The sequence below is a fragment of the Salmo salar genome, chromosome ssa16 (assembly GCF_905237065.1).
Source record: "Salmo salar chromosome ssa16, Ssal_v3.1, whole genome shotgun sequence".
NCBI lineage: Eukaryota > Metazoa > Chordata > Actinopteri > Salmoniformes > Salmonidae > Salmo > Salmo salar.
Genome location: NC_059457.1, coordinates 31,689,485 through 31,702,993, shown reverse-complemented (window position 1 = coordinate 31,702,993; position 13,509 = coordinate 31,689,485). Strand labels below are relative to the sequence as shown.

The 13,509-nt window shown below is 41.3% G+C and overlaps 1 protein-coding gene across 2 annotated transcripts in view; it reads right to left on the bottom strand.

Moving 5' to 3' along the window:
- Positions 1–975: 975 nt before the first annotated feature.
- LOC106573727 (guanine nucleotide-binding protein G(o) subunit alpha) overlaps positions 976–13,509 on the bottom strand; it is a 160,934-nt gene continuing 148,400 nt past the window's right edge. The window contains exons 7-8 of one of the 2 annotated variants that reach the window (XM_014149043.2): positions 3,990–4,143; positions 976–3,338 (exon numbers count right to left, since the gene is read on the bottom strand). In XM_014149043.2, the coding sequence (XP_014004518.1) occupies positions 3,151–3,338; positions 3,990–4,143 (342 nt within the window). In that variant the 3' untranslated portion in view covers positions 976–3,150. Of the gene's footprint in view, positions 3,339–3,989; positions 4,144–8,119; positions 10,945–11,492; positions 11,647–13,509 lie in introns of those variants that run through there. The other variant, XM_014149044.2, reaches the window with a different exon arrangement.

Genomic DNA, 13,509 nt, shown 5'->3' with positions numbered 1-13,509 from the left:
GTTCCAGGAAGATTTTTGTGAAGTCAAGCGTTTAAAATGAACGGTCTTCTGGTAAAACTATGAATGATCTTTAACTCTGCACTGTCTAAGCTCAAGTCTCTAATCAACAGATTAAGACACTCAACTGCAACTCAACACGCCCCTCTATTTAATCTATCACTCAATCAATCACCCTGTCAATCTCCATCCCCACTCACTTCCTATCTACCATCTCCCTCTTCTCAGCCACCATCATTTGCTCTCTCTCCATCTCTCTCTGTGCCATGGCTGAACCTACTGAACTTGCAGCCTCAGCAGTCTGCCCAATCAGAAGCTGAGCCCCATTTCTGGCATGTCTCTCTGGCTTATTCCACTAAATACTTAATTTCTCAGATTTACCGTGCTGTTTGTTCTTTTGCCCATCCATGAATAAATGGCAGGATTGATACTAGAACGTTGATGTGCTTTAGGTTACCATGTATGACCAGAGAACTCTGGGCTCATGGATAGTCTATGTGTTTTAGTTTCATGGATGTGTGTGTGTGTGTGTGTGTGTGTGTGTGTGTGTGTGAGGGAGTCAGGGTAATGCATAGTGTGTGTAGCCTATGTGTCAGCTGAACCTACTCCCTCTACTCCCAGCCCAGCAGAGACATCAGCTAGCAGCAGGACATCCTCCCTGCAGGAAGCAGGGGAATGGATGGTGGGGAAGTGATCATTTCATCCCCTCTCACCCTCCCTCCTCAGCCTACAAATATACTGCACTGAACATGGGCCGCCATCACTCACTCATTCTAACGTAAAATTCAGATCCAACCAAGTTTAACATTGTGGAATGATTGGTAGTTAGTTAATTTCCTACATTCCTACTTTCCTCCCTTGTTCAGTTTGACAAGGTTTTGTATATCTTATTAGCAGTTTATCAGTAGCCAGAAGGTATCAGGTCTGTGAAGAAAAGGTGGTACTTATGAGTGACAATAAGAATCTGAAGGCCCCAAGTTGTAGTCATGAAAACTGTGGCTTTTAATGTAAACACTACATTCGATTGGTATTCCAGCACGAACATCCCACATGAAAGAACAACCATTCACTAAAAAGGAGGGAGAAAAAAGCAGCACAGAAAAGCATTCACTGGGATAAAAAGAACGGATAATAAAAAAGGAGGGGAACAAAGGGAAAATAATGCCAAACTGGTATGCGTAATAATACACAGTATTCTTTAAAAAAATTTAAATCAAGAAGGCAGATAGGTAGGAGAGATATATCTTTCCAAATCTTTGTGTGAAGTGAGAGCTGTGCTTTTCTATGAAGACCTGGAAAGTGTTAGAGTACAATTCCCCAAAAGTAAAAGAAAGAGATTGAATCTGTACAGCCGTGTGGACATCCCACCCAGCAACGGGGCAGGATGTGCTCCAAAGTGGTTCTTCCAAAATAAAAATCAAATATATTATATAAGTCAGGCTAAGTAAAGACACTGTACTGCATGGAGAACAGGCAAAAATAATCAGTACAGTTCATAAGCATGGGTAAGTCAGTAAGAACAGCTCAAGAATGGATCACGGGAACCCTTGCAAACTTTTTTTTTAAGGGGGAGAGAGAAAGAAATGTTCTGTAGCTACAAAGCACAAGAAATATACTTCAATAATAATACAGAATTATCATTGATATTGTAATTATTATCATTGTCCTTTTCACTATTGTTTTTATTGTCATAATCATACTTTTTTGTAGATTTTGTCTTGAATAATTCTACAATGTGAAGATCCCAAGGATCTACAGATTTCTACCAAGACACACAGCCCATTGACCCTTGACCTCAAATCTCCACATCACTGGTCAGCACGGCTGTTGGTTCGCGTCCCTAACTCCCTCCCTCCTCGGCCCTTCCCAGTCCATAAGATGGTTGTCTCTTTATGATGCTGTTGTCTTTAGATTTTTTTCTTCTTCAGTTTTTCAATTTTCTTTGACCTTTGTTTTGGATAAAAAATAAAAAATCTCAACATTTTCTATGTGAAGCATTTAACTGTCTCTTTATACAAAGGCTGAAGGGTCGGTCATGCTATCTGTGTCAGGAGGAGTGACGGGGACACCACTACCAAGCAAGTGGACTACCCAAAACAACCATGGGGGCGCTAGAAAAAAAATAAGGATGATAAAGTAGAGGAATAAAGTACAAGGTGTGTGGTGAGTACAAGGTGTGTGGTGAGTACAAGGTGTGTGGTGAGTACAAGGTGTGTGGTGAGTACAAGGTGTGTGTTGAGTGTGGGACAGACGATAAATAAATAACTGAATCAATGATAATAAAAAAGTAGAAGTTCCTTACATGATAGTGTTAATAGGTATTCATTACAGTAACAAAGTGTTCCTAGGACCATCTCCAAACCTGTCATTTTCAGGGGGTTGGCAGCTTTCAGATATCTGATTGGTTTAGAGGCTTGGGGTCACGTGCTGTGACTCACTGCTCCAAAATCCACACAGCCAATGGCAAAGGCCCACCGGAGTGACAGGAAGGGATTGGATAAAACAAAGAAAAAAGAACAAGCTTATAGGACGCATCAATCCTGGGTGCTTCTGTTTATCTCAACGATCAAATAGCTGAACAGAACTTCTAGGATTACCATGAAAACCAAGTCTGGTACATAAGAAAGTAAAGAGGACAGGGACACAAACACATCAGCTTGTTTCAACTGATCTTGACTGTGGTACTCATGACCATCATACCTGTCATTGCCATTGTTAGAGCAAGAAATGTTTTTTTTTTCGCGTCATTACATCATTACTAAAGTAACGTACTCAGGCAAACGTGTACAGGTCAGCCAATGGACTGATATTCATGTAATAAATATACATATGATAAACAAAAACATACAAAAATGACAAAAAGAAAGACATTATGTAAAATAAGTGAGGGTTGTTTTGTTAAAAACAAAAAGACACAGTTGGGAAGTGGAGAAAACCAACATTAAACAAGTTCTCAACTTTGTTCTAAAACTTTAAAAGCTGGGTTTCTATAAGAAATCAGTTCTGTTGGCAGCTCTTTGAAGTCAAACTAAAAACATTATATATATATTGATATATACGTATGCCTATTTTAAAACAATCATTATTATTATTTACCATGTTGCATTTTCAATTAGAATAATTTCCAGAGGTGAGGCGAGGGGCGGTCAGGGCTCAGTACAAACCACAGCCTCGCAGGTTGTTGGCAATGATGATGTCAGTGACGGCGTCAAACACCACCTGGATGTTCCCTGTATCCGTGGCACACGTCAGGTGACAGTAGATCTCCTTATTGGGCGAGCGGTTCTTGCTCTCAAATTGTGCTTGGATGTAGGCAGCAGCATCATCATAGGTGTTAGGACCTGTGCAGGGAGGCAGTGGAGAACGTGAAAGAGGGGAAAAAAGAGGGAGGGAGGGAGGAGGAAAGATAGGACGGCGAGAAAGGCAACAGGGAAAGAGGAAAAACTTAGAACTGAAGAGAGCTTTTAGGGCCTAAACTAATTCCATTGAATACGTTTTATATTCTCCTATATAAATGATTAGGTCTATTAAAATCACATTCTGGTGTGGTAACCCATGTGACTTCAGTTAACATGAGGATACAGTCACAATGGCTTGGCTGTGTATGTCAGATGTGAAGGCAGAATAATGTGTCCCTGTGGGCAGCTCTCTAAAGCCGGGAAAGGAAATGGTATGGTGTCTGTCTGTCTGTCTGAGTGTACAGAGATGGGACAGCTCTCACTGGTCATCCCTTCATCATGACTGCTCAAGCATGGCTGTGATTTTATTCTCTCTCTGGCTATGGTTGACCATCTCCCTTTGTCAGAGAGAGGAGGGAGGAGAGACACTAAATACAGTATTTGTAATCCCCTCAGTTGTATGTACCACAATATCAACTCACTTCAACATCACATGTTCAAGACCTAAGTGGATTTTGCAGACTAAAAAGCAGGCTTTCAGCTAGCAAATATGTTTTGGCCAATTCTGACATTTACAAAGGTACAACATCTTACCTGTATACTCAGGGAAACAGATACTCAAGGCAGATTTCTTGATCTTTTCGGCAAACAGATCTTTCTTGTTGAGGAAGAGAATGATGGAAGTGTCAATGAAGAATTTGTTGTTACAGATGGAATCGAACAGCATAAGAGACTCGTGCATGCGATTCTGCAGTGGAGAGAAAAGGAGGATAGAAGCAGAGGGAGGAAGAAGAGAGAGCAAGGATGAGGAAGAGAGGGAGGGAGGAAGGGAGAGAGAAACAGAGAACGTGGAAAGGTTAGCCTCAGAGCAATAAAAACCAAGCAGGAATAGTTGAACCAAGCTTCATGACTTGAGGACAGTAAGCCGACAGTAGAGAGAGTGAGCATCGCAAAGCACCCAGACAGGATAGAGACTGCTACGTAGGAGAAGAAAGGGTCTATCATGTGACTGAGTTGAACCAATCAGAATAATTGAGCCCTGCGATAAAGAACATGGAATAGTTAGAATCAGAATGAGGCATAATGAGAGGCAGCTGCTGCTTTGGTCAGTGGATGTGTGTCTGACAATGATGCTGTTGACAGACAGGGGGCAGGGGAGAGAAAGAGACCAGACGACTTATCCATTCACTGCCATTCCTATCAACATTCATACAGAGAGAGATAAAGGAAAAGGATAGAGAGAAATAGTTAAATATGTTTCTGTAAGTGTGCATGGTGTGTTACTGAATGAGGCATTGTGTGTTAGTGTAAAGTGTGTGTTACTGAATGAGGCATTGTGTGTTAGTGTAAAGTATGTGTTACTGAATGAGGCATTGTGTGTTAGTGTAAAGTGTGAGTTACTGAATGAGGCATTGTGTGTTAGTGTAAAGTGTGTGTTACTGAATGAGGCATTGTGTGTTAGTGTAAAGTGTGTGTTACTGCGTGAGTGTGCTGTGCAAAGGACAGTAGTTCAGTAGCATTCCCATTGGACAAGAGAAAACAGAGAGCGAGTGATAGTTTTTTAAATTATTTATTTCACTTGTTAATTATCTATTTCACTTGCTTTGGCAATGTAAACATACATTTCCCAAGCCAGACAGACAGACAGACAGACAGACAGACAGACAGACAGACAGACAGACAGACAGACAGACAGACAGACAGACGAGACAGAGAGACAGAGAGAGACAGGAAGAGCAAAACATTCACTGCACAGTGCATACACAAACTTGATCAGAGCGAGCGAGCGAGAGGGGGAGGGATGGTCAGACACATAGTTTCATGTGGTGCTTTATTATTTCCTTCATATAAACACACCCTTCAATAAATAATCACAACAACGAAAGAAGCGAATGAGCAAACAATAATTACAGCAGTGAGACACAAACAACACCTACAAGAAAACAGGTACTTCAATCATCCCATGACGTACTGTACTGTCAGCATCCTAGTGCTGCTTGTGGGTGGTGTAAATTGAATTTCTTCATGGGGGTTGTGGTAAGCTCCAGAGAATAGTTTCCAATATATTCCTCCCATGCTGATGCAGAGGCAGTCTTTGTGTAACACAAGGTGAAATGCATTCAGGGAAAGTCGAAGGAGGATTTAACAATTCTGCCTTTCAAAGTTATATTGTGCCGACTGTTTAATTATTTATGGCTGCAGTCAAAATACTGGTATGTTTTGCCTGCTGTGATAGGGAGCTCCTGTGTGTGTGTGTGTGTGTGTGTGTGTGTGTGTGTGTGTGTGTGTGTGTGTGTGTGTGTGTGTGTGTGTGTGTGTGTGTGTGTGTGTGTGAGGATTGGGACTCACAAACTGGGGACTCGGAGAGGCTGACACCCAATCAACTGTACTACAGCTACGTACAGTGGGGCAAAAAAGTATTTAGTCAGCCACCAATTGTGCAAGTTCTCCCACTTAAAAAGATGAGAGAGGCCTGTAATTTTCATCATAGGTACACGTCAACTATGACAGACAAAATGAGAAAAAAAATCCAGAAAATCACATTGTAGGATTTTTAATGAATTTATTTGCTAATTATGGTGGAAAATAACTATTTGGTCACCTACAAACAAGCAAGATTTCTGGCTCTCACAGACCTGTAACTTCTTCTTTAAGAGGCTCCTCTGTCCTCCACTCGTTACCTGTATTAATGGCACCTGTTTGAACTTGTAATCAGTATAAAAGACACCTGTCCACAACCTCAAACAGTCACACTCCAAACTCCACTATGGCCAAGACCAAAGAGCTGTCAAAGGACACCAGAAACAAAATTGTAGACCTGCACCAGGCTGGGAAGACTGAATCTGCAATAGGTAAGCAGCTTGGTTTGAAGAAATCAACTGTGGGAGCAATTATTAGGAAATGGAAGACATACAAGACCACTGATAATCTCCCTCGATCTGGGGCTCCAAGTAAGATCTCACCACGTGGGGTCAAAATTATCACAAGAACGGTGAGCAAAAATCCCAGAACCACACGGGGGGACCTAGTGAATGACCTGCAGAGAGCTGGGACCAAAGTAACAAAGCCTACCATCAGTAACACACTCCGCCGCCAGGGACTCAAATCCTGCCGTGCCAGACGTGTCCCCCTGCTTAAGCCAGTACATGTCCAGGCCTGTCTGAAGTTTGCTAGAGAGCATTTGGATGATCCAGAAGAGGATTGGGAGAATGTCATATGGTCAGATGAAACTAAAATATAACTTTTTGGTAAAAACTCAACTCGTCGTGTTTGGAGGACAAAGACTGCTGAGTTGCATCCAAAGAACACCATACCTACTGTGAAGCATGGGGGTGGAAACATCATGCTTTGGGGCTGTTTTTCTGCAAAGGGACCAGGACGACTGATCCGTGTAAAGGAAAGAATGAATGGGGCCATGTATCGTGAGATTTTGAGTGAAAACCTCCTTCCATCAGCAAGGGCATTGAAGATGAAACGTGGCTGGGTCTTTCAGCATGACAATGATCCCAAACACACCGCCCGGGCAACGAAGGAGTGGCTTCGTAAGAAGCATTTCAAGGTCCTGGAGAGGCCTAGCCAGTCTCCAGATCTCAACCCCATAGAAAATATTTGGAGGGAGTTGAAAGTCCGTGTTGCCCAGCGACAGCCCCAAAACATCACTGCTCTAGAGGAGATCTGCATGGAGGAATGGGCCAAAATACCAGCAACAGTGTGTGAAAACCTTGTGAAGACTTACAGAAAACGTTTGACCCATGTCATTGCCAACAAAGGGTATATAACAAAGTATTGAGAAACTTTTGTTATTGACCAAATACTTATTTTCCACCATAATTTGCAAATAAAGTCATTAAAAATCCTACAATGTGATTTTCTGGATTTTTTTTCTTCTCATTTTGTCTGTCATAGTTGAAGTGTACCTATGATGAAAATTACAGGCCTCTCTCATCTTTTTAAGTGGGAGAACTTGCACAATTGGTGGCTGACTAAATACTTTTTTGCCCCACTGTACCTACAGTACATGAACCATCTCAGCCTTCACCAAGGCTAATCTCTATTACATCAGGGGACTCCACTACTGTACATGATATTCACTACTATTTATCTCTCTCGGTACCCACTAGACCTGAGATCCAGTTTACTCAGGGCAACATATTGTACCTCCCATCTGTTTCTCTCCAGCAGACAGACACACTTACGAATCTGTCTCTTTACCTTGGCCCTAAGACTCCATTATCCATCAGTCTCACTACTGTGGACATAAACTCTATTACCCAGCTTTCTCTCTGCCCTGGACATAGGCTTTATTTGCCATCAGTCAGGTTTAAGGCAAGGCTATAAGATGAGCAGAGAGACAGACTGTCTGGGTGGGTGCTCTGGGACTTACACATGCCCTCCAGAATCTGAATCTGATGGCTTCTGTCTTAGTTTAGTCTCTGGTAAAGAAGAGATTATAACTCCAGCTGGGAATCTGAGAGCTTGCTGACAGCGCAGCACGGACATGCTTCTTATCAATGAGTACGGTTACATCTACACAATAATTCCATTATCGTGGATAGTCAGATTCATATAATAGTTTGATTAAAACGTTTACATGCTTTGCAAGAAGAACGATTTCCCTAATAATCCTATTTACATGAACACATCTGAAATCAGGCTACCTGATGGCACTCTGATAAATGTAGAAAACCGCCAATCAAAATAAACGTTCTACCACAGCGACCATGTCATTTTTGGGAAACATATTTTATTCTGATCTCAGTCATAAAAAGTTTGCATATGAAAACTACTTTAAGGCGCATACATTCAGTTGTTCCGCTCACTTCATTCACGGAAGAGGGAGGCTCTCGGCAGGTGCTAGAACATGCACAGATCAAATACACAGCTGGAGCGCCAATTAAGATGTTTACATGTCCTAATAATTGGAAAGATTGCTCAGAAAACCAGGTGTTTTAATCAGCATATGCCTACTTCGATTTTGACCTGACACCGATTAAGATAAGCAGAGTAAGGTGTTTACATGACTTTTGCAAAATCTGCCTAGTGCCATAATCAGTTTGATATCTAATTATTACTGTGCATGTAAACATACTCAATGACTGTATATATGAATGGACAAATCATGTGACAAATCATGTGACACCATTAGTTAAGATGGCATCTCATGGAGATATAACATGCATAGTTTGAGCTACTCCAGGAAGTGACATTGCAGACTAGCTCAGTGCTGCTCCCTCTCACTGAGTAACTCAAGTAGAAGGTCGACCGGGGTACTGCAGGCTGCAATTAGAAACTAAATTATACTTAGAACTTGTTCTGTGTGCGATTGTAAAATAATCGGTTCAAGGACATACATCTGGTGTATTAGAAGCAATTATTGGTACCAAGATTGTCTTAAAAAATATATGTTTCTTTACATGAAGATTCACCACGAAGTACCACGGTCGGCCTTGAACCTCTGTGGCTTCAATGAGAGGGGGCAGTCATTCTCCCCTGCCTCTTATTGTTCAGAAAATGTCAAATGTAGCACAGAATGAGAACTTGTCTGCTCATGAGAATTTAGAGTTCATGTCCTGTTGTGGAGAACTAACTGGCCTGAGGGTTGCCACAGCCTTTGCCTCCCGTGTCCTGTGCATCTACCGAAGCAACACACAGTATCTTACTGCAATGACATTTTAGTGTACAGCAGTACAGTCAACAAATCTTTTACAGAGCCCCTAGAATCACTGCAGTGACTAGAGTATCAGAGTCACCTGACACACGAGGCTGCACCTACCAGCTAAGGCAGGCGTGGTGCTGAGAACGATCATCATGGTAACATCTTCCCTACCCCCACTCACCCGGCACCTACATGGGTGTGCTGCTGTGAGGCAGACAAATTAGTACTTTCTAAGAGATGGAGATTCCTACAGCCATGACAAGAAACGAGTACAGGTTTATGTACAGCTAAACGAGGAGGGTGGTATCAGACCACCCTCCGATTTAGGAAGCGGCATATTATTTGGCAAGAAACCAAGAAGTTTTGACCCTTCTTAGAGTGGTTTGGCATTATTTGGCAGAAGAACAGGGAGGGTGTTGTGACATTTGGTGTCCTCCCTGAGGGACTGTGTAATGAGGAATGGAACAGCTGTTTCCTGGATAATTAATCCACAGATACCTAATCCTCTCTCTTACAGTATACCACAAACAGATACTACCTTATCTGCTCTAACACACACATTAGAAACTTCCTGCTCCTTAGCCTATTGACTCTCTCATTAAATATGGCATTGGCACCAGTAAGATAAAATAGCTACTGACATAGCCAGGACAATCACCATAAGGTAAACAACTCCCAGTGCTTGACTGAGACTGCTGAGGCACCTAAACTGCAACAGGAAATTCTAGACTAAATATGACAGTTGAATATTTCTACATCTCTAACTATCAGCTCTAACTCAACTTCAGGCAGTGACTATGTTGATTGTCACTCCTACCAATTTGCATTATAAATGGTCTCCATTTCTTCAGTAAGGCCACTGCAGTGTACATTAAATATTTGGTTAACCTTACACATTTCAAACCCAATCATTGAATCTCACAAAACCTGTAGTGACAACAGAAAAAAGCCTTCCAAGACTAAAATCTCAGAACCTACATGACATCTAAGCAGAACAGAAGAAAAAAAATCCACCCAAAAATCCAAAAGTTCACATTATTTAAACAGTACCATCTTCCATTAGCCGCAAACAAATCCCCAACTCATCAACTCCAATTCCAACTTCAAAGTGTTTCACAAAACCGTCCAGGCACAAATTCCTTTCATATCAGATGACTATTACTCAATAAGCAAAATGCCAAATTACAATAGATACTTTGTTGGTAAAGATGAGCAGTTTTCCTTGTAACCTGTAGATGATAGTTTGGTGGTGACCCAATGCCACTTACACACGGTTACACAACAGCAATAACTGCCTTAATGTTTTAGTAAAACAGCATATCTTCCGAAATAACCTACCGCTAACATGACTTTGCTACAAATGTATCAAATGCATGTCTATAATATCTGCATTCTTTCTTCGGAAATGTGATTCACCATGGATGTCCAGATTGTATTGAACAGTTTTGCAGGTGAGTGATTGTCAAAATGTATATTCTTTATGACACTAAACTAATTGTTCCAGTCAAGGATTATCTCTTTCCTGTATTCACTTCTACTGACGATGTTCAATGCCTGAGGCATAAAATACAGCTGTCTCTCTTTATATAACGGAATAATATCTTAATATTTAACACATCTAAAAGGTGAATGAATTTGATATGTGGGTGAGGGAAAAGTGGAGGAGAAGGGTCAATCCAAGGGCGCACTGGGTCTATCCTCTGGGTTAATACAGGCCACAACCACGCAGGTTGTTGGCGATGATGACGTCGGTGACCGCGTCAAACACAAACTGGATGTTGTTGGTGTCGGTGGCACAGGTGACGTGGGCATACACTTCCTTGTGGAGGGACTTGTTTCTGCTCTCGTACTGAGACTGAATGTGGGCCACTGCCTCTGTGAAGGTGTCCGCGCCTGCAAAAAGTTTTGAAAGGGTAAGAGAAAGAGGAAATGGAGAAAATATATTTACAGGACCAGAGAGAGGCAGGATGTGGAAAGAAGGTGGGGTGAATAAAATAAAGGATACATAGAAAGAGGAAAATAAAAGTGGAAGAAAAGCAGACAAGACAAAAGAAGGATATGAGGACAAGAAAAACTGAAGAATGGATAAAAAAAATATATCGTTTTTTCAAATATTTCACACCTAATGTAAAACCTAATGTCTTTCTAAGTGGCTGGATTATCGTGTAACTGCGGAGGGAGGCCTTGGTTTACACAGAGAGTAGAGCAGGCCAGACAGACTCCTTGGCTGCTCTGCACTATAAGCCCTAAGATGATAACATGGAGTCATGCCAGGTAAGGCATGAGTAACTGTTCTGATTCCGAATGCTAATCATCCCTCTTCAAGCCTTTCTACACATTATCCCTCCCTCCCACACTAGCCCTTCTCCTATTTGCCCCTCCTGGTGCTACTACATCCCTCTCCTCTCCTAGCTCAGCAGCCTCCACTCTTCATCAATTACCTGTGTACTCCGAGAAGCAGATACTAAGGGGAGATTTCTTAATTTTCTGCTCGAATATGTCCTTCTTGTTGAGAAATAGAATGATGGAGGTGTCTGTGAACCATTTGTTGTTACAGATGCTGTCGAACAGCTTCATAGACTCATGCATGCGGTTCTGTGGGTAGAGAAAACAACATGTCAGTCAGTATGCTGTGTGGCTCTCTTTCTAACTATGTCTCACACACACACACACACACACACACACACACACACACACACACACACACACACACACACACACACACACACACACACACACACACACACACACAGATAAAATAAGAGAAGAATCAAGTGAAGACAGGAAACTACAAAGCAGAACAGAAACTAAACTGTAGATTCCCTTTCCAGGAGTTTCCTGTAAGAGCCCAGAACATTCTGAAATACAGTGTCTACATTATTTCATTATCATGTTCCTGTTTGCCACAGTGTCATGGTAATATGTTAAGTATGACAAGTACGCAGCATCCTGGGAGGTTAGCCAAGTTCATGCACAATGTTATTAGGTCGGTCGTTCCACGAAAATAGTGCCTTTTGTGTTCCTTTAATATTTTAAGTAGAAATTGTGCACCAATATTGAATTTTAAAAGCCTATATATATTAAATTAGGTGCCCTTTAAAATAGACCACATGGAGAATTCAATAAATCTGTTTTTTATATGAATAAAGGCTTGCTAAAGTGCCAAAATTCAACATTTTCACGTCCCTCCGTCAACCCTGTGTCACTTCTAAGATTTTAACCCACTTCATCCTAAAATAAGTCACCATCACCCTACTTATTGTGTTGCTTTGAAAAAAGTCATTTCTAAAGATGATCATTATTTAATGTGATTAGTGATTATTTTACGTCTGTCCCTCATTTTAAGGCCAACCCTGTTACATGAACTGAACTCTCGTTTTAATATGGTGAAACTATTCCTTTTTAAATATATTATTTTAAAGAAACACTGAACATCTGATAGTTATATCATCGTGTAAAAGCAGGTGAGCTGGTTCTACTCTTTTTGGCCATTTTCTGGTGTTTTGTGGAGGAAAACTGTGCAGGTCGAGCATAACAGGTCATTCCTGTTACCCATAGATAGACAGGATAGAAAAGTTTTACAAATATTTTTTTTTTGTGAAGCTTGCATTCAAGTAAATTAAGTGAAATCAAAAGTTTGTTTTGATCAAGTTCCACTTCTCAAAAGACACCGAATTGGTGGAACGACCCAGATAGCCTAAGTCTAGGACAAACCCTGTATGCTTCTCTCTAGAACAGAGGTGGGAAGGCATGCAAATACATTTCTAGGTATTTTATGTTATTTCACCATGGCGTTTGCCTTTTTAAATGTTAATTCAGAGTTGAAAGCAGACACTCTCTCTGATGTGAATGAATTGTTGCCTTGTTCTCAACCACAGTGGAAAAGACAGAGAACACAGTCATGACAGCTCCTTCACAGCCAATCACAATTCACTTAGAGCACCAGAGAGGGCTCGCACAGCCAATCAGATCAAGAGCAGAGGAAAGCCCTGAGACAGCCAAACAGATTAAATAGAGCAGAGGAAAGCCCTGAGAGAGCCAATCAGATTAAATAGAGTAGAGGAAATCACTGAAAGAGCCAATTACAGAACAATCCAAAAGAGTACATAAGTCAGAGACTGGAGTTCTTGTAGAGAATATAAGAGAAAGAAAGAGGAGATAAGAAAACGAATAACCCTAATTAAACATGTATCTCATGAAGTGAATCAGCATCTGATGAGTAAAACTTTGAGAACAAGGCAACACATACATAAAACAGTGTCATATATACATTTTTACAGACACTCTTATCCAGAGCAACCTACAGGAGCAATTAGATGAAGTGCCTTGCTCAAGGGCACATCCACAGATGCGTCACCTAGTCAGCTCAGGGATTCTAACCAGTGACCTTTCTGTTACTGGCCCAACGCTCTTAACAGTTAGGCTACCTGCCGCCCATATACATACAATCATATCCTC